At 39.9% G+C, this 22,414-nt stretch overlaps 1 protein-coding gene across 3 annotated transcripts in view; it reads right to left on the bottom strand.

The window, feature by feature from the left end:
* The window catches only part of LRP1B (LDL receptor related protein 1B), a 764,381-nt gene that overhangs the window by 150,917 nt on the left and 591,050 nt on the right, over positions 1 to 22,414 (bottom strand). For all 3 annotated transcript variants that reach the window (XM_083581632.1, XM_083581633.1, XM_083581634.1), the window contains 8 exons: positions 21,195 to 21,362; positions 14,860 to 15,042; positions 9,468 to 9,668; positions 8,323 to 8,568; positions 6,195 to 6,392; positions 3,868 to 4,072; positions 2,215 to 2,379; positions 735 to 979 (listed from right to left, as the gene is read on the bottom strand). In XM_083581632.1, coding sequence (XP_083437758.1) covers positions 735 to 979; positions 2,215 to 2,379; positions 3,868 to 4,072; positions 6,195 to 6,392; positions 8,323 to 8,568; positions 9,468 to 9,668; positions 14,860 to 15,042; positions 21,195 to 21,362 — 1,611 coding nt within the window. The remainder of the gene's footprint in view (positions 1 to 734; positions 980 to 2,214; positions 2,380 to 3,867; positions 4,073 to 6,194; positions 6,393 to 8,322; positions 8,569 to 9,467; positions 9,669 to 14,859; positions 15,043 to 21,194; positions 21,363 to 22,414) is intronic.

Here is a 22,414-nt window from a genome sequence, read left to right as displayed (position 1 = left end):
CTTCCATTTCCAGCCAATTGCTGGTAATACTTCACTGAAGCAGATGCAAAGGGCTGTTAACTCAATGTTTATGATTTCTTTAGTGCTCTTAATATTGCAAAAGTTTTAAGATGTCATTTAGCCAACAATAATGCTGCTCAGAAATGCTCCTTTTATTTATATAAGCAGCACAAAACAGGAAGCATTAAAAAGAATTTGAAGTGGTACTCACATAATGTTAATTTAACAAGTCAGTCATATAAATAATAATAGTTATTAGCTAAGAGATATTCAGGGGATGCAGGTGGCGCTCTGGTCTAAACCACTGAGCCTAGGACTTGCCGATCAGACAGTCGGTGGTTTGAATCCCCGTGACAGGGTGAGCTCCCGTTGCTCGGTCCCAGCTCCCACCAACCTAGCAGTCTGAAAGCACATCAAAGTGCCAGGAGATAAACAGGTCCCGCTCTGGCGGGAAGGTAAATGGCATTTCTGTGCGCTGCTCTGGTTTCGCCAGAAAAAGCTTAGTCATGCTGGCCACATGACCCTGAAAAACTGTCTGCGGACAAACGTTGGCTCCCTCGGCCAGTAAAGCGAGAGGAGCGCCGCAGCCCCAGAGTCATTCGCGACTGGACTTAACTATCAAGGGTCCTTTACCTTTACCTTTAAGAGATATTCATTCATATTGCTGGTATGTAATGTAGAATCTGACTATGAACAAAAAGGCTATGACACTTTTATTAGAAGTGTTAATTTACCTTGTGGTTGACGACTTGGGTGATAGATTTGAAGATCAAAAGGTTGTGCACTAGTTTTTTGTATCACACTAACATTTTGTCCTGTCCATTTGTTGGCCTTTGACAATGTGTTTGTCCTCCAGTCTGTCCAATATACTTCACTCCCATACAAAGAGACAGCAAAGGGATGAGAAAGATATTCATGTCCTCGTATAATTTCTATCATGTCAGTTCCATCATACAGTGCGGAATAAATAGCATCTGACCTGAAAGATAACCCCCCCAAACAGAAATCCATTGTGAGAGAATTCTGAAACTGGGCTTAGTGCAGTTATGAAACTATATTCTGGAAAATTAAACAAATATGAAAGGAATGTATTTCAAATGTTTGGCAAAGGATCATAGCTCAGTGATTCAATCCTTGGCATCTCCAGGAACAACTGGGGAGGGTGGGCAGGGTGGGGGGGGGGCTGCCTGAATCCTTAGAGAGCACCTACCAGTCAGTGCACACAATACTGAACTAAAGCAGGAGTGAGTGGCTAATCAGCAGTCATCCAGATGTCATTGGGTTTCAACTCACTTCAGTCCCAGCCAGCATTGTTTAAAGTTAGGGATGATGAAAGTTTAATCTAGCAGTATCTGGAAGGCAATATGGTTCCCAACCCTGGACTAAGAAATCTGACATGGTGAAGGCAGCTTCCTTAATTGACGTGCCTCTAGTCAATTCACCGAGACTGTGAGTGGAAGCGTTGGATAGGCAGTGAGGTTGGAGAAGTGCAATAATGTCAATGGGGCCAATTCTGCACTCCTTCCCATGCATTTACATTACACCAGCCCCACCAACAAGGCTTTTTTCAGCTGGAGCTCACAGGAGTTCAGGCGGGCACCATTGCCATTCTAAGAGAACAAGGGAGAAGCTTATGGTGAGCTCCGGCTCCTCTTTTTCTAGAAAAATAACACCAGCCACCACCATTTAGCTCCTCCCCCTCTTTGGTTTTGGTATGCAACAGAGATCAGCTGGTGGGGGTTGTAAGCAGCACAGCCTCACTGCTGCCTGAGAGAGGTAATATGAAAGGGGAGCTACTGTTGGGTTCTGGGAGTCTGAACACAACGAGTGGCTTGACTTTATGCCACCATAGAAGTGCCTGGTGTCTGTTGTGCACATGGCTTAGTGAACAGCTGAAGACGTGCATAGATAGATCATCTGATTGATCTGGTCCTTGGACACAGGGTGGAATTACTCATGCCAGGTTGAGAGTGGGAGAGGAAGAATCCCAGCTCTCACATGAAGTGGAGGGGGCCTGCACTGAAGGGTTGTTAGCTTGTTGCTAACCTGTCTCCTTATGATGAGAATCTGGCAAAAATTAATAGAGCTGTTGCCTTTCATCCCCAAACACTTCTTGTGTCTTCATTCCTACTTGCAGGGGTGGGAAGACAAAGAATAAAAGCAGCTCTGCAACTTTTCTTTTTCTCATACAAAAAGCACAGGGAACATTGTTACCTGGCATCTGTCCATACTATTCGTTTTTCAAAATGATCCACAGTAAGGCCATTAGGCCATGCTCCACTATCCATGTCTTTATATATTATCTTCCTTCCCGCTCCACTCATGGAAGCAGACTCAATGCGAGGAAAATTGGCATCCCAATCTGTCCAAAACAGAATTCTGAGTGATGCAAAAAAAGAGAAAGAAAACAAAATTTACACTAAAATATGAAACAAATAATATATACAGGTGTTTTTTTGTTTTGCTTTTTAATACCATCATATTAGCAAATATGGGCTAGTTTTTCTAAGTAGAATACATTTTTGACATTGCCAAAACAGCTATAAAGTTTTAATCGTGGAGTTCCATAACTTTCTAACACAATGAAACTATTCTGAAAGGAAATGAAACTATTCTCAGGATAGCTCAGTCAACAGAGCATGAGGCTCCTAATCTCAGGTTCATGGGTCTGAGCTCCACATTGGGCAAAAGATTCCTGCATTGTACGACATCGGACTCGATGATTCGCATGGTCCCTTCCAACTCTACAATTCTGGGATTCTATGAAGTTGAACAAATAGCTCATATTTATATTAGAAACCCAATTCTACCCTATTTCCTATGGCCTCAGTAGCTGTGACACATGCTCAAAACAATATCTCAGTCCCTTCTTGCCACCAGCATGTCCTTGTCATTTACGATAGCGAAGCGAAATAAGGATTGTGCCAGAAAGGACTGGAAGGCATAGATACATGTTCATTCAGCCTAGACTCCAGATGGTGTTTGGGTGTGCTCAGAACTGATCTTTCTCCAACATCCACAGGAGGACATGTCATGGGGCGGGGGATAACATTTTAGAGTTGCATAAGAGGGATGCAAAAGATCCTAACCAGGAATTCGCCATTTTGAAGCACTGATAAAACTGATTTTCTCCCTACCTGATTTCCCCCCCCTGCAGTATGCCCTTATTCCCTCTTCTAATATTGCATACGGATAGAATTTTGAGACAGGTGCTTTACATTCCAGTGTCAAGATAAGTGTGAGTAATGTTAAGGCATAATCAATGCTAATTGGATGTAGACCTGATAGGCTATGGGCATCTGATTGCATTTGGACGTATAATTGCAACACATTTGAGAAGTGGTAGAAAGTAATGATCATGCTCTAAATCTATAAAGGGTATGTCTGATTGTGAAAGAGGTTCAACTTGGGAATTAACTGCCCATTTCCCCAAATGTAAGGGAACATGGCTGCTCTGCCTTCAGATACATTAAACTGGTATGAAGCAATCCTTGCAATTTGTGTCATTGAGAAAATGGGATGAAGGGGGAAGAATATATATAGCTGATAAAGTCTATTACACAGGCTCTTTTGGCAATTATACTATTTAATTTTCCTCCTTAAATATCCTACTTGATTTAATTAACATGTTGCTCTGACAGTACACCACTACCACCTGTAGAAACATGGGAAACGAAAATGAATGTGTGTATTAGTTTTATTAACATTATTATTAATTATCAACATTATTATCATCCCCACATAACTTGTTTCATAGTAGGGTCAAAATTACCAGCGCTAAGGACAAATGAAAAACATCTCACAGTACCTCTGAAAAACATTTGCACAGTTCCGTTGTAAATAATCATTACAAATACATTTAATTACCCATATCTAGGATCCAAAGCAATAGCCCTAGGATGTTCCATGGCACCTGCTATTAATGTTGTCCTCAGTGTGCCATCTAATTTAGCAACTTCAATTTGGTCCAAATTGCTGTCTATCCAGTATATATTTCCAGCAATCCAGTCAACAGTAAGACCTTCAGGGGTAGCTAAGCCATGCTGGACCACTACTTCAATGGAGCTTACCCCTGTGAAAATATTAGAAGAGTTCTTAAAATGATTAACACATTAAGTTTAAACTTGCACAAAGTAGACACTGCAACAGAATAACTACTTTTAAAATAATGATACTGTAAAACATTAGAAAAATTAAAATATAGTACCATAAAACATTATAAAATAGTATAGTTTATGCCACATGTAGCCCATTCACAACTTTGCAATTATGGAGAAAACTGAGAAGTTTACTAATTTCAGAATGGTGAGCTATCTTTGCAACAACATTTACCTTTTTTAAAAAGAAATTGTCTTGTGTCAGTGGGACTTGCTCCCAGTATTGTCTGTAATCCTATATACACATTACTGGGAGCAAGTCCCACTGAATTCAGTGACGCTTATTTCTCAGTAGACATGTATAGGATTGCACTGTGAGACACTTACTGTGGAACAGGAATTATCATGATCAATCCTCTAATATGCAAATTACCACACTAGGCACAGTATGACACGGAAACTATTAGGATTTACTAATATTATTTTCTTACTATAAAATACATTTTTGGCGTGCATCGTAGGAAGGGTGGCGCAGTGTCAACTAATTAAGGCTGAGCAGAATTTGGCCACAATCCTGCACACTGTGTGCATGGAGAGCATGGTATGGATGGAGTTTACGTGTCCTCTCCCCGCCCCACCTGTCGCCTCTGTCCATGAGCCTTCTACTATTCTAAGAGCCATCGTGTGACTCAACAAGGCCATTTGCACTTGCAGGTGAGACCCTCCCCCATCTTACCTTCAAGCATTTGGAGCCTGCTCTTCCCCAGGCCCATGGTGTGCAGGCTACTCCCAGCAGAAGCAGGAGTGGAGACACGTGCAGGGGCCTGGTGGGAGAGGGGAGGTTATACTAGAGCCCTACGGGAAAAACTTCACACTCTGTTCTCTGTGCAAGCAGCATGCAGGATTTCGGCCTGTGGAAATTTGTGTGTGTGTGTGTGTGTGTGTGTGTGTGTGTGTTTGTTTAAAAAAACCCATAAATCATATCAATTGCATCATTCATTCTACTGGTGGCAGGCTTTCCTTCCAGAGGAGAAAGAAGAAATGCTGGGAGCAGAAGCTCCCGTATGTTAATTGCAACTAAGAGTAGATATGGAGACTGAAATAAAGCAATCTGAGTAAACCTACTTACTCAGAAAGAAGCCCATTGTATGTGCTGTAATGTATCCATAATGCACATTTCAAAAGGCCACAAAATGCATGTATTTGGATACGGAGGAATCCTGTGTATGCCTACTCAGAAGCAGTTCCCATTGAGCTCAATGAAATTTACACCCAGGTAAGTGAATATAGGCTTGCAGCCTCTGCAGTCTGGCAGGGAAGAGTCTGCCATTCTGCCTACTTCCAAATGGTCTCTTTCTCAAAAACGTCATGTCCTTTGTAAGTGTATTGTGCCCCCCGGTGGGACCTCCCCATATTCTGAGAACCACTTTCTGAACAGCTCCATATTCTAGGCTTGAGGTGCATTATGTTTAACACAACAACCATACTAATAACCCTACTGGATCCATCTAGTCCAGAACCCTGTTTTCCACAGCAACCAGGTGAGCTTATATGAGGGTCTTATAATAGTTCTCCCTCACTACTGCCTCTCAGTAAACTGTATTCAATGGCATACTGCCCCTAAACATAGAGGTTCGAGTTTGCCTAGGAAGCTTAGTTTGGTCAGAATTGAGGGTATACACTTCCAGAGTTTATGCTAACTACATTACTTCTGGTAAAATGAGCCACCATAACCATTAGAGGGCCGTGAAAATTTGTGTCTCAGGCTTTTTAGACTCGTTTACCCATGTACTGTCTGAAACCAAAGGGGCACATTGACTGCCAGATGGATTTTTCCCCCCAGGTTTCCTACCCCACTAGTACCGCAAGCAAAAGGTGACAACCAAAAAAGTTTGGAGAATGTTAAGCAAGGGGGAAATAGTATCACATTATAAGAGCCATTTTGGACTGTATTCTGTAATAGAATGTGGGAGAAATAATTTCCCCAGAATTTCATGGATTCAACATAATTTCACCAGTTTTCTCCAGTTGGCTTTTTCCAAGATCATTAAAAATAAATAATTCTTCATTAAAAATAAATAAAACTTCATTTCATACCTCCAGTTTCAGAAAGCTTGCCTCTGTAAATTTTATCTTCAACTACATCTGTCCAGTATAGTAAGCTCTGATTGAAGTGAAAATCAAGTGCTATTGTATTTCTCAAACCAGGAACTAACAGGCTGTAATCCCGTTTCTGTAGATCGATCCTTCTGATCTCATGCCGAATAGAGAAAATTATGAAAGCTTCAAATGGATCTGGGAATACAAAAGTATTATTTGTATAAAATATAATGATTACATCATTATGGTGACAGTAATAAAAAGGCATTCATTAGACTAACTCTGACAGAATATTATAACCGTAAAATACTTATGCATTACATTTCTTGTAGTATTTTTTTTCTAAAATACACATTGCCACTTAAATCTAACCTTTATTCAGCTACAACAATATTGATCTGACACTGCAAAAATGAAAATTAGATTCAACAATCTAACTGTGGTCTGAAGTTCTAGTAGCAGAAATTTATCATTGGTGACAGCTCAGAAATATTCACAGCAGAATCCTGTACATGTCTACTCAAAAGTAAAACTAACTGTGACCAAGTGTGCTTTCTCTCATGTAAGAAGTGCAGCCTGGCAGAGCAATCCACCACCTCAAGACAAGGGAAGGAAGCAATACAGTTTTTATTTTGCTCTCTCAAGAACCTTCCCCTGTGCTTTGCTATCTAGCCCTGAAGGACTGAGCACTTGATTGATTTATAGTAGAAAGTGTGGGGCAATTCTTCTACTGTGGGAAAGGAAAAACATGTCCTTTTATCCTCCTGCAACTTCACTGCATTTGCAGATGAGTTTTTAGAAAGCACTTCATGGCACTTATCCATTCTATCCCACTACCTCCAGATGTCTAGGGCTCATTTCGCACCTTTTCCTTCTCTCCCCTCCCTACAACTTACACCTTCAACACCCCATGTTTCCTGGAGGCTACTAAGCATGTTCAGTCCTTGCTTAGTTTCATTTTATGAACTAACACACAAGCCTGTTAGTCAGAGACTTCTGCATAACTTGGGTATCCACGTATGCAGAAAACACGACCTTATCCATGGGTGGGCTCATTTCACTGACAAACCGACACACACATACAATGAACAAATGGGAACTCTTTACAACACTTGATTTCTTTTTATAGAAAAAGAGTAAAAATAGCAAGCAACAACAACAATGGGGACCCACAGCAAAATGCTGTGGTACCTCCCCTGCTACTAACAGGCAAACTTCTGTTCAAGACTCTAGGCAGAACGGAAATAGTGTTCCAGAAACTTTGTATATGTCAACATATCTTCAGGCTCAGCAACTACCTTACCCAGGTTTACCAAAAAACAGGAGAACAAAATAGGATTTAAAAAAATTGTATTACTTTTATTTGTAAGTAATCACCCATCTAAATTCAACATCCATTTGGAATGAGAGGAAAATTGGAGATGAATTATACGTACAGTATATTACAATGTTGGATGCCTAATGGCAGTAGCTTTATTTTTTTAAAAAAAATCAGATAACAGTTAACCAGTTGAAACCCCCAACTCTAGCCCTGAAGGTGTGAATCATAAACCCCTTTGCTCAGTACAGATGTAAATATATGGGGTTCTTTGGTGTAATCTAGGCCACAGGAACTGTTGGCTTAATCATGTATGGATGTCTCAGGGTAGATGTTGCTTGCGGTCTGTAAAAGAGGGTGTGCTGTTATAAGAGTTGTAAAGAATTCTGTTTTATTTTGTAAAAAAAAAGAGAGAAAGTTTATAAATGTTAAAAGGAGGTAGACCGACTATGTTAATCCAGTGTTCTGCTCATTACTACTCAAAAGGGCAGTTACTCCCACAGTGGTCAGAAGAAAGATTATATAATCCCCAGATTATACACTATGGATGTCCCCCCCATGTGAAAAATACAAGTATAAATAATCAGATCTGTATGTCAAGCTTTGTTAATTGAATGGCAATTTGTAAATCTCTACAATTTGTGAATAAACTTTCAAAACCCTTTTAATCTAGGTGTTTAAGATTTAAAGATGAAACAACCAGTGACTCATACTGCTTCTCCAAAGTGAATAGGCCTTATTTTGGTTCCCCTATATTTTCATAAATGGAGCTCTACAGTAGTGAATAGTCTGTAAATGTCAACTTACCGATATTAGCACAGCTTTCTCCATCTTTACTGAGCTTCCAACCTTCATAACAGGAGCACTTAACGGTATTTTTATGCTGTTCGCACACTTGGCTGCACTTCTGGTGTTTGGCACAATAATCTATGAATTCACAGGTTTTATTGTCTGAGCTCAGGTACAACCCTGGTGAGCATGAACACACAATTCTACCTCCAGGAACTATTGAGCACTGGTGGCTGCAACCGCCATTGTTAAGCAAGCATTCATCTGCCATTGAAGAAAACAAAACAGAAGTTGGTGTTTTTCAGACATAAAATGCAGACTAAAAGAAGGCTACCAGATCTGTAGTAAATTGTACTGGATTGAGACTAGAGAAAATTAATGTATAGAACTTCTCAGGAATCGGTATAAACAAATTTCACTGCATCTTTTATTAGTGTTGGAAGGAAAAGTGGAGTATGTTACTACACATAAGGATTTTTGCTTATACAGTGGTACCTCTGGTTACAAAGTTAATTCATTCTGAAGGTCCGTTCTTAACCTGAAACAGTTCTTAACCTGAGGTATCACTTTAGCTAATGGGGCCTCCCGCTGCGCTGCATGATTTCTGTTCTCATCCTGAAGCAAAGTTCTTAACCCGAGGTACTACTTCTGGGTTAGTGGAGTCTGTAACCCGAAGCGTTAGTAACCCGAGGTGTTTGTAACCCAAGGTACCACTGGAAAAGGTACATTGGGTGCCATTCTAGGTCAGAATAAAATGAATACAATAGGACCAAGTGCAACACCACAGTGCAAAAAGCCTACCCTCCAAATGGTTGTCTACAATGGTAGGGATCACAAATGGTCTAGAGAACATGCATAGGTCATGGCAGGACTTGCCTCTCTAATCCCTTCACTGTATTCACTTAGACAGTGTGAAAATTATCACTGAATGCAGAGTTTGGAAGTCTGCTACAACCATCTAGAACTGGGAAAACGAAAATTGTGCAGATCCATTTCAGTGAAATGTTGTGCAATTTCAAGTGTAACAGGGAAAGGGATAACGAAAAGCTCAAGTGATAATGCACAAAGCTTTCACAATATTAATGTTTCCAAAGGGCAGATGCAAGTATACACGATAAATCTGATAAAGGGAACTTTTTAATATAGGAAAGAGCATGAAGTACCACAAAGGACATCTTCATCAGATCCATCCGGGCAATCTCTTATCCCATTGCAGAGCTTCTCCGGCTGTAGGCAGATGGAAGTTTCATTTGCGCAGGGGTATTTTGGTGGTCCGCACATATACCCTTCACAATGATCTTCATCAGAGCGATCCTCACAGTCAATGTCCCCATCACACAGCCATGCTTTGCTAATGCATCTCCCTTGAAAAGAGAAAAATAAACACAGAGAATCAGACCGAAAGCAAATGCAGGAAAATATTCTGAACAAAAATGTTCGGAAAAACTTTGCCTCGTATTTTAAAATAACACCTACAACAAAGTTGAGAACAGCCATTTCCTGCCCCAATGTCAAATTTAAAAAGCCTTTGATGGAACAAAAATGCATGGAAGTAATTCAACGTTTTATCTGTCGGAGGAGAGTATATAGAGAAAATGTGTGTGTGTGTGCAGTTTTATTAACAACACAAGCTTTGTTCCTCTTCCTCTTTAGTGCATTTATAAATGAAACTGAGGAAATTTTATGGGAACAGTTATACTTTGCAATGTGACTAGGTAAAAACAGAATTCTGAATAAGAATAGAAGTGGTAACAAAGTATCCACACCCCACACCCCGTTCCAAGATGAATCTGAAATAAATTTATGAAGGATAATAATTTTTGAATAATCAAAAATAAAAAGGGGTAATCTATGAACAGTTATTTGTTTAGATAGAATACTTCATATCTCTGAGACACTCTCAAATAGGGTTGCCATGTTTCAAAAAGTTACCACAATATCTGGTATCAAGTGTAGAAATGTCCCTATAGGGACATGCTTATTCAGGTGACATTTTCTGCCTTCAGCCTTTGCTATTTTTTCTTTTCTTTCCTGAACTGCCATTTTTGTTTAAGCAATATTAAAATATAAGTCTGAATTATTGAGATTAAAGGCAAATAGAGTTATTACACTCCTAAATTTATTCCAAGTCAATTGAACTGCCGAAGCACTGATTTTGTTTTAATTGCCCTTCCGTGATCATTTTGTAGTTAGCTGTATCTCAATCCTGGTTCAAACATGAATAGTGGCACTGGGGAATCTGCTGTTTGGCGTTAGTGAAGCTCTATACAAACAGAGACACCATTACACTATGGCTTACTATGTCAACATGTGGACTCTTGGAGGGGTTCTTACAGCGGCTTTGCCATTGCCTCAATCTGCCTTACTCCTCTATCATGCTGAGCTAGGCCAAGGATTGGCTTAGAGTATGGTCTGAACTCAGGATCATGGTTAAGCTCTCTCCACACTGACCACAAGCTGTAGCCAAGAAACTCAAGGCAATTGCATGTGTCCTGTTGTTGTACATGAACTAACTGCACATGTGCCCTTTTCTCTGCCTGTATCCATGCTTTCTTCACATGCTATTCATGAAAATCCTTTTGCTATGAGTTTAACTATCTTGTAGGTACTAATAGTAAAAGGACAGTAAATAAAAAACTGGAAAAACAGGACCCCCAAAGCAGAAATTCTAGCCATCCATGACAGGTAACTTTGCTCCAATGACTCTAACAATCTCCCAGCTTTAACACATAACCTGTAAGGTATAATTAATTTAATAATATTGACTGACATAGTAAAATAGTATACAACTGCACTTACTGCTAACTAATACAGTGGTACCTTGGTTCTTGAATATATTCTATTCCGGAAGACCGTTCGTGTTTTGAAACATTTGAAAACTGAGGTGCAAATAGCTATCTGTAAATTCAACTGAGAAAACTGAAAAACACAAAGCGGAAGCTGTTCGACTTCCAAGGAGCGTTTGAAAACAGAAGCATTTACTTCCGGCTTTTCAACGTTCAGGTTCTGAAACATTCATCAACAGAAACGTTTGAGAACCAAGGTACCACAGTAATATACAATAATAAACTCAAAAAAGCTTAATGATATATTTCATGGTGCTAAAAAAACCCTATTCCAACACTGGACAGATTCCATTTCATATGAAAAGAATTATCCAGAATCCTCCCACTTTGCCTCCATTAATTTAAGCACTTCTGTAATTTTCCTTTTCCTTTTCTCATGTTGTCTACATCATTCCCATTAGCTGATCCATGCCCGGTGCTCTGAGTATAGTACTATCGGCCCTTATTCAACTGTAAATGTGCAGGTCTGTCAGATAAGTAATTAGGGATGGACAAATAGGTTGATTTTGGTTCTCTGTTGCTTAAATTCAGTTCTTACATTTCCACAGCAATTTGTGTGTGTGTGTGTGGTTGTTTTTTTTAAAAAAATCCTCCTGAGAATTCATCAGCATTTTAGTGCTAATTTCTCTCAACGCACAAAAATGCAGTTTTGACTACTATACAGACTTTTTCAATCAATTTCCCCTAATATTATTAAGCATCTTTGTGTGCCATTTTCACTAATATATGCATTTATATGCTTATTTTACTTTGCTATATGCATTTTTTTCATTGCATGGTTGGAGAACTGCACTGCAAAACTGAGAGAAGTGCAATTTGACGGATGGGTGTGTTTCTCCTCTATCTCTGGTAGTAATTATACCTATAAGTTATTTAACAGAAAGAAAGTATAGGGGGAAGGAACCCTCCTAAACAGCTGATATGTATGTGCTCTTTCTTGTAGGGGTTATAAACTTCAAGCCCCAGTTCTTGCATCATGTTGCAGAAACCGTGTGTGCAGCATAAATTTGCATGTGCAAGTCTTTATCGAGCTAGCGCAGCAATGGGGAACCTGTGGTTTTCAAGCTGTTACTACACTCAAATGCCCATCACCCTTCACCATGTTACCGAGGGAGCTTGAGTCCAACAATTTCTGAAGAGCCATTGGTTCCCCATCCCTGAGTTAGGGGGACCTTTCTTGGGTATATCTATATCTACATCTACATCCTAAGCTGGGCCATGATGATTATATTCCAGAAAAATACGTAACATTCCCTTAATACAAAACCACCCGTCTGTGAATTTGGCACCAGAAGCCTCCCCAATAAAATGTTTTTGGGGAGGGGGGAGGTCACAGAGGCAGCCCTGGGCCAGTGGAGATGGTAAGAGGAGGAGACTGAGCACCAGAGAGGAGTTGCCAGCCATTGACACCACACTGCTGCCTCATTTGGCTCCACACTCTAGCTCCCGGCATCCCTGTTTCGCACATACATCATGTGTGCATCATCACCCCCTCAATCTTCTACTTAAGTTGGCACTTCTGGAGAGCCTAATCTTTCCATTTCAGTTTCTCTTAGTTTCCTATTTTTCTGTTCATCAATTTCCATATCAGTTTGCAATATATATTTTTAACATAAAAGCATTTTAGTGTAATATACACACCTTTGTACACAATTTTCCTGAATATACACATTTTTGTGAGAAAATTTCCCTAATAAAATGCATTTTGGTATATTATTTTCATTAATATATGCAATATTATGCACACTTTCCCCGAATACACACTTTTTTGTTGGAGAACTGCATCATAAAATTCAGAGAAGTGCATATTTTGAAAGCTAGCTGTGTTTTGCTTCATGTGTTGTTCCAGGAAGTATGAATTCCTCCCCATCCCTACTCAGTGGCAGAAAAGCTCCCCAGATCTGCAAATGAACAGCAGCTGTTGTCTCTAACTAAATTCAAATTTTATAACTGCCAACAGGGCCCCTAGTGTCTATTTCTAAGATGATTACATTCAACTTTCCCTGCTACATCCCTCTCCTCATTTTTTCCCCTTGTTTGATCCCGCCCCCAATATTCTCAGGTCTCATCCAACATCTCACGATTGTTAATTTTTCGAAGTTGTTCGTATTTCCTCCTCTGTTCTCTTCAAGTCTGTTGCTTTGTTGGCCCAACATGAGGTTTTTATTTAATTGCCCAATCTAGGCCAACAGAGAGCTAATGGAAGCCACTGATGCCAAGTAAATTGGAAATAACCCAAAGTAAATTGAGTTTGCTTCCATAATAACACACTGCCTCAATTTTGTTTTATAGATATATACACTTTTAGAATAAGTCTACTTCCTTGACTTCTTTTTCACTTTCCCCCTATAATTTCTATAAAGATGACAAAATGACATTGGTGACACCATTCTCTCAAAATTTTCAGGCAGGACTTCCGAATGGTATCTGGTCTAACTTTTGACAGGTCTGAACAGATTATTAACAGAGATTGTGGATGGATATTTCCTTCTGGCTATAAAAACACAAATATCAATTGATTAAACCAGCTGCTGTTACAATTTTTAAGTTCTTTTTGAAAAAACAAACTTACCTTAAAATATGTAAGTTAAAGGTATCATGTTGTATAGCTTATTTTAGACATGTTTTAAGTATTCCTGACATCATATAGCATATATGTAGTACAACCCATTTTAATGTACTTTGCATGTTGTGATATTTTATTTGTACGGTTGTTGATTTAATTTTGTTCAGGTTTGTGACCACATAATAGATATGTTTAGACTTCTTTTCACCTTAATGAAAAGAAAATAATCTATAATAGAATATTCTTCCTACACTCTGATAGGCTAGACACTTGCTATTATCTAAAACAAAATGCATATGTGAGCACATTAATCTTTATTGCACTACCTAGGAAAAGGCCTACAATTAAACTTTTATTGTTATGCATGTTTTGATACTTATTTCAATTTGAATGTATTTATGAAAAAAAAGGTTTTTTCCCCTAGACATTGTTTTATTCTGTATTATTCTCTAAATAACTGCCCTATAGTAATTCATTCTTTGCTTTTATAGCTGTTACATACACATAGCTTCTACCTTCAAAGCTTTCAATCATTTTGAAATATTTACACTATGCTATATTTCTTATTTAATAGCACTCTTTGCCAATTGCATCTGGAGTGTTTTACATTGAAATAATACAATGAAATAGATAAAACCACATCAAACAAAACTCCAGAAATAATTTTAAATGAGGGAGGTCATTGTAATTTATAAAATAACAGAGCATAACTGTGTGTATATATCAGCGTTTCTGCTCATGGGGAGTGACACTCACTGTGCATGAACAAGGTCTACTAAGATAATAAAAAAGAAAATATTTCAAGAAGTAATGTAGCTTTTAGTCATGCAGTCCCTGGGAGCTTGTCCCAAGGGCCACAGGATAGTATCAGACCTCCCTTCCAATCTTCAGAAAGATTTTGGATCCAGTGTCCCTGCCAACACAGAACCCTTCGTAACCCTGGCAGCTCCAATGTTGGTATGGCCAGCAGTTCTCCAGATCTGACTCCAACTTTAAGCGAAAAGCAAATAGTAGCATTAAAGAGAAGCATGACCACTTTTATACTGGCAGAGCCTTATCTCTGGTTTTGGCAATATAAAATTAGTATATTGCTTTCAAATAAACAAATATTACTTTACTCTTAATATAACATTTTTTTTGTACCTGTGGTCTTGCAGGAAAATTTTGTTTTAGCGTCACATGGGCGTATGGTTCCATTACAGAACTTTTCGTCGCTGCCATCCTCACAGTCCTTTTCTCCATCACAGCGCCATAAGTCAGGAATACAGTTTCCATCCGGGTGGCACTGAAATTCTTTCCCATTACATCCTCCAAGAGAGGCTGTTTCTAAGATGATAATAATAATACAAATAGATGATCAAGATGACAAATGTCTCTGTGAGAAACCTGTTCTAACACAGACACTTCACTGGACATGCTATGCCAAATCTATATCTTTCTTTCTATCATCTATCTATCTATCTATCTATCTATCTATCTATCTATCATCTATCTATCTATCTATCTATCTATCTATCTATCTATCTATCTATTTAATATACCAGTATATCAGCAACTCCTCTCTGATCCCACATATGCTTATGCAGGGCAGCTGAGCACAAGCAAAGAAAGAAGTAGATTCTCTTCCCCACTAGTGCGTGAAATCTGCTCTATACATGATCAATGTCAGCAAATTGCATGTCGAGACCCCAAAACCACCCCCCTCCTCAATGAATGAGACACAAGTACACGGCTATTAGGTTAATATTATTGGGCAAAATTTGGTCACAACTTTATTGGTTACAGAATGTGAGCGGTATTGGTTTAGGCATTGGAGTTGACCCGACTATATCTGACTCCTGCCCGTCATGCAGGGAGTCCGGTAAGGGTCAACCACCGATAGGGGGAGCCCCGTCGATGCATACCAACTTGAGCTCCCCCTGGTGTTTCTGTCGGGGTCCTGGCATGGCCCTAGCCCAGCCCTGGACTTCAGACAAGATCCACACCCCTGGATTCTTTTAACGGAATACCCTTAAGCTTGGAGGGGCACGTGATGGCCACACCTCCCCTCCCCCAACATAAGATCAACCAATGCCTAACTGCCAAACCTTACAAAGTTGTGACGATTGCTACGAGGTAGGCAAAAACCAAATGGCCCATGCCAATCTGCCAAGTGGAAAAATTCCTACCAGACCCCTCAACGGCGACCAAGCGTGGTCCACAGCAAGGACAATGATGAAACCTGTAAATTAGGGAGGACGGGTGGGAATTTGAAGAAGCGAGCCAAGAGAAACTCTCCAGCTCGTGCCTTTGTCTAAATGGGGCCCAGCCATGCCTCCCCAGCAGGCAGATTGGCTGGCTGGGTGATGGCGTGGAAGGGAGCCTCCAAGTGACACAGGACTCAGTCCCCGGTCCCCAGAAGGGAGTTGGTGGCCATGTGGTCCACCACAACTCCTCCCCACTGTTAAGTGGAATGGATTTCCCAATAGTCCACATGTCTCCATTAACTGCAAATAAACAAACACAACTATCTGCCTTTTGCTGGATAGCGAGGTGAGATGCAAATGGGGGTTGTGCTACACCCCTCTCATTTCCTAAAGATCTCAGATTCAGTGAAGTGGGCTTTTTAAAAAAATTAGTTTCCCTTCAGTGGATTAGAATGAACTGTGAAAGCAATTTTGACTTCCTAGAGTTTTAGTGCCAAAATTCAGTGGAGCAGGACTACATGATTCAACCCATCCTGAGACCACAAGATGCATGGATGATACATCCTGAGATACATGGATGTATAGCTAACCAGTGAGTAATAGAAAGATGGCGGGTGGAAGTACTCAAGCACCCTACACTATTCAGAGATCCAATATTTTCTGAAGACCAAATAAGCAACTTGAGGCAAGTTGAAGGAACAACTTCTGGCTATATAATTATTATCATTCTTTTCTTAGAATGGGTTTACGTATTCTTCACCCCTCTTCTATTGTTAGCCAGAGTGTGTTCTCTGTGGGATTAACAAGAATGAGATGAAACAGGATGGGAGCTGCTGGTCAAGTATTATTTGCTGGTCAAGTATTATTTGCTTACACACCATTTATTCTGATTTCACCCCAGTTGTAAGGAGGGAGAGACTAGTAGATTGACGGGACCTTCACCTCCCACTACTCTGAACCATGTCTCATACTTCTGCCACAAAGAAGTGTATTTTAATTAAGTTCACTCTTGCTCCACCTTCCTCTGTGATAGTCACAATCCTATGCTTTCTTTAAACTTGGAGACATCCTTTTCAGTTACTAATTTTCTTTACGCAGTCTATTGATGCTGAGAAGATCAGAAAACTGTTGCATTGATGCAACTTGTTTCTTTATTTTACTCAAAGACTGAAAGAACTTCAAGGCTACCTATGGTTGTTTTACAAAAATGTTTGTACCATAAATTTAGGTTTTGCAAGGTTTGCCAGTGTAATTGCTCCTAGTTCTCTTTGAAGTTTTACACTGCTATTTTGTGATGTTACTTTGAGGCAATTTCAAGCAACCCTTGCTCAAAGTCATCACATCATTGAGTTTCAAAGCAAGGAGAAATCTGTGCTTGTGGCTTCACAGTGAAGTGTCCTTAGCACTACATACATCATATTCCACAAGACGGAATTCAAATGTTTATATTCATCCTTACTTTTCAAGCATAAAGAATGTATGCTGCTACCCTGAGAAAAAAGATAATTATGAGGATATTTGCTGAAATTATAATGAAACTGACTAGTTTCTATCATATAATGATATTTGGGTTTACAGGCATCTAAAACTTAAGTGTGTATGTGTTGCTTATTTCCAAACTTTCCAGCACATAATAATATTCCAGTGACCAGCCATTCATAGTCATGGATTTATGTGGGACTTACAAGTGGTAAACTGCATGCAGAACTGCAGTTGGCAAAGACATCCAAGCACATCCTACAGTCTATTTGTAATTAAGTCACTCAATTTTCTCTTAACTCAGCAGTCTCCAACAGCAGCCAACTTTCCTGCTGTTGACAGAATGCCCTGTTTGGAACCTGGTGACACCAATCAAGAGCAGTCACTTTTCTTTTTGGGAAGGCAGCTTCCGAAGCAGCTTGAGTTAGTGGTGCATTATGCAGACTTCCCTGCTGCCTTGCCTTTCCCCTCCTCATAAGTAGAATGACTCAGCTGTCAGAAGGTCAGGTAAGCTCTGTCACTCCACCTCACTACCTGCCAAAGATGCAGAGCCAAGTGTCCTACTATCTACAAACTCAGACAATTGCTCTCTAGTTTTTTTCACCAGGAAATCTTCCTTCCTTTGTTTTTCTGAGGCTGCAGCTAGATTTGGATGCCCGAACTCTTCAGTCTTTGTTGTTCTTTGCTTAGGAGCGCCCCTGTTGGCCTCCACTTTGCCCATGGCTTCCCCTTTCATAAATATGTTAAACACTGCACCTTTTCCCTGAACATTTGCCCACTTTCCAAAAGGCATTTACTATTCCTGATCAACTTCTTGAAGCATTAGGTTGCTTGCTTGCTTGTGCCCTCATGTCCCAGTAAATCCTTGTCATGGTCACTGAATGAGAATTTCATTTTGCTTTGGATTTATGCTGCTACAGAGGACCCCCACTTTCACTCTTTTGTCACAGGCTTCCAGCAGATCATAAAAGGAGTCAGATTTCAGCACCTTCCCCACCACACCACTTGATACTGAAGCATCACTGTGCAAGTATTATTTGATCTGTACTGCATCATTTATCTCACTCCTCACTTCTGGGACAAGCCTTCAGTAATTTGTCTTACGATCTGCCTTAAAAAAGAAAAAGTTTATCCAAAAAACCCTCTCCCTTTGTTACTCCTGCTTGGGTATCTCAGGAGACGCCCCCTGCTACCTAGAACAAAGCTCCCAACATTACCCACATAACATAAAGTTTTATGTTACGTGTAACATAAAAGTTTCTGGGCCAGTTCTGCCAGATGAACATCAGCTTCCCCTTCAGCAGATCAGAGTCAGGGCTACAAAGAGAAATGATTTTCTTAGCACCAGATTAATTTACTCCACTTGTTTAATAAGGGCTTATTCATAGAATGAACATAGGAAGTGTGGGAACAATATACCTTTTGAACAGAGCACAGGCAACTTTTACACTGTTTATGAAGCTTTGCCTAAATGTTGTGGAGCAGAGATGCTTAAAATGAGCGTCTTCTTCAGTTTGACACTATTCATTTACAGTCCACTCGGGGAGGCTGTTTTTCATATCCCAGCAACACCTGAGGTGCAATTGGTAGGGATATTTGAAAATACTTGATCTGTTGTGGCACTCACAATCTGAACTGCCCTGCTATGAGATTTATTTAGCCTTGTCCCTGATGATATTCTATGCCCCGCTGAGAGCAGTCTAATTTCAGTGGATCTTTTGCCTGACCACTGATTGCAATGGTTGTTCTTGGCACTCATCTTGGGAGAGGGGGAAATGAACCTTCTCAAACACTGAAGTTACAGGACTACACTGACTGGCTCTGGCTTTTGGCTCTGGCTGCATGTTTGGCAATCATGTGAAGTGCCCCTATGCACACACCGAGTTATGAGCAAATGACTCCTCCATGCAAGGGAAACTCCTGGACCAATCAGGGACACTACTTTATTATTTTATTTTTATCTTGCTTTTCAGACAATTATTGCCTTCCAATTGCATGCACAATTTAAAAAAAGAATGAGAAGCCCTGCCACAAACTAAGTATGTGTAAGAAGTCCCGTTGGAGCAGGCCAAAGACCACCTAATCCGGCATTCTGATCTCACAGTGACCAAGAAGATGCCTTGGGGAAGTGCACAAGCAGGGTGGCTTTTGTAAATTAAAAAGAGAAAATGAGATACGGAGATCCTGTCTTACAAGCTTAAAGGACAATACACTTCGGGGTGAAATGGGGAGGAGAAACAGAGATGCCCTTCAGATGTTGGCGGGCTCCTGCTCCTGTCAGCCACAGCCACTATGGCCAACAGACAGGGTTCATGGGAGTTGTAGTCCAATAATTTGGGGGATCTGGAGGGCCACAGATTCCCAATCCCTGTTTTAGCAATTCAATGTGAAATGGAAAGGAGCGAATTTACATTTTTAGTTAATAACATAATAATCAATTAAAATGAAATAAATGGAGTCTACTCAACAGCGCCTCAGGATTTTCTTCAGCCAGCACCTACTTGGGTTTCTAGTCTTTCCCCAATATGCATGACATCTTTCCTATACTTAAAAGAGCAACATAATTCAGCGCAAACAGAAATGTCTGCATAAAGGGCAAACTGGATTTTATAAAGAGCTGCTGCAAACCAGATTTTAAGTATAGTATTTAAAATCACATTCTCACAGACAGCTTGGCCTCAAGCTAAAATGTAGCCTGTGGGTAAGCACAATTATTTATAAATAATTCATGTTGCTTTTAATGCTTAAATATTAATTCTTTTGTGCTAAAAGCATCAGGATAAGGGAAGTCCGTGAGGATAAGTTGTGATTTTTTTAAATGAAGATTTTAAATTGTGTATGTATATGCATGTATTTGTCCCTCAAAGCCTGCCTGGTTCTCCAGCATCTCATACACTGAAAGCATAAAGGGGGAGGGAAATGATCCGTGCTTCTGGAGCAGGGCAGTTCAACCTCTCAGACCAAATGGGCTGCAAGAGTTCTTTGACACAGAGCCCATGGGCCACACAATTAATTAAATTTCTGTATCTTAAATAAGAAGTCATTGCAAAGCATACTTCTCAGAAACATCATTTCTGTCAATGGCCTTGATAGTTTGGCTTGTACAACATTGCTGTTTACCATACACAAATTCAATCCAAGCAGATGAAACCCGAGAGCACAGAATGAAGGAAGTTGTAAATTCATTCCCTCATATGAGCTTGCATTCTTTGAATGGATTTTTACAGATCATCTTAGATAGTAACATAATACAATATATATTATTTATATAGTGCCCTTCAGTCCTGAAAGGGGTCTAAAAGACACTTAATTACCATAAACATACACCTCAATACAGTGAAAACTGAAAGCACTGGAAATATACAAACAATTACTTTAAAGATAGCAAATAATAATAATAATAATATGCATTTAGAAATTAGATTATAAACCACTGAAGAATAAAAATGTTTTAGTTGCCACTTAAAAACTACAAATGATCAAAGAGGGGGCCAGCCAATTTTCTCTAGAGAGAGTTACAGCTGCTGTGCTACAACCGAAAAAGCATGGTCATAATGAAAATGCTCCCATGCTTAGCACGTGGTATATTATATTTTGACTTTTTTCTAATGGAAGTCCAGAACATTTACTAAGCTTTGTTAACAATCCTTCAGATGTTCTAAGTTGTGTACACCTCTTATTTTATACATTTATACAGGCTCAAGTTTAAAGTTCTTCAATACCAAATGCCATATATGCATTGATTCAGTTTAGCAGTACATTCTCATGCATGTCTACTTGGTGATGGGGGAGAGAATTATATAAAATGCCAACCTTCCTTGGTGCAATTTGGTTTGTTTTCATCACTGAAGTCTCCACAGTCGTTGTCCCCATCACAAGCCCAATGACCTGGAATGCATCTGCCATTGGAACATCTGAACTGATTGTCAAAGCATGAATGAGCACAGTTCAGTTCATCACTGCCATCCCCACAGTCATCATCTGTAAAAATGTGTAAATATTTTTACTCATGCCTTAAAGTAGTCTTGCGAGCTATAAGCAGAAAATAGAATTTAGGATGGGTTCTCACTTCAGTTTAACCAGGCTTTAATTCATATTATTTTCTCCTTTTCAAATCAAAGTTCATACACACTCAACAAGCTAATAATTGTGTACATTTAAGTGAATAAAAAATCCTCACCTTTAAACAATGCAACTAATACTACAGATAGTACACATATACATTTGTATGCACTTGACTCACATAACCATTTTCTTTATCATGAGACAAGAATATATGGACTGTGAATGTGTGTGTGTGTACTGTCATGTAATACATTCCCTATGTGATGGGGGCCATGTGCATTTGATGCCTCCCAACATGTAGAAGATCCTCACTTTAGGAAGTACTGAAAAAAAGCCCAAGTGAATCAGAACAAGAGGCTTATATATAAACCATGACACTTGAACAATCTGAGAAAATTTCCAGAGTAAGGACGTTTCTACCCCTTCCAAATGAGACTCTGCCCTCCATATAGAGAATAATTACTTCTTTACAATGCAGACTTTCAGGGAACTGCCATCGGCTCAGAGGCGAGAAATAGAAGGGCAGTTGTGTTACAGGGAGTCTCCGAAAATCTTGCGAAGCAGTTCCTCTTCCGGCGAGGAGGAAAGCCCCACCTCCAGTGGAGAGGAGGTGCTAGGACCAGAGGATGCTGGTGGGACCCTTAACACCGCTTCTGGCCAAGCTGAACAGGAGGGAAACACGCCCTTGCCATTGCCCATCCTGTGCAGTAGTCTGAGGCACAGAGAGGGGAGGAAACGGTTCGGGGTAATGAAACTCTTATGTTGGGGGAGGTCTAAAAAAAGGCAACTCCCGGATTCTGCAAGCAATTGAGACAGACATGAGCTTCGGGGCTCTTCACTGTAAACAGTTTGCACCAAAATAAAGCCTGTAAAACACAGGTTGGAGTCCTGCCTGGTTGCAACCGCAACAGCACCTAACACAGACAAAGAGAAGGAAGGATAATTTTGTGGTATTGTTTCATTAAATA

The sequence above is a fragment of the Podarcis filfolensis genome (genome assembly GCF_964270895.1).
Source record: "Podarcis filfolensis genome assembly, chromosome: 1".
Taxonomy (NCBI): domain Eukaryota; kingdom Metazoa; phylum Chordata; class Lepidosauria; order Squamata; family Lacertidae; genus Podarcis; species Podarcis filfolensis.
The sequence above is the reverse complement of the archived record's forward strand: the minus strand, read 5'-3'. Positions and strand labels throughout refer to the sequence as shown.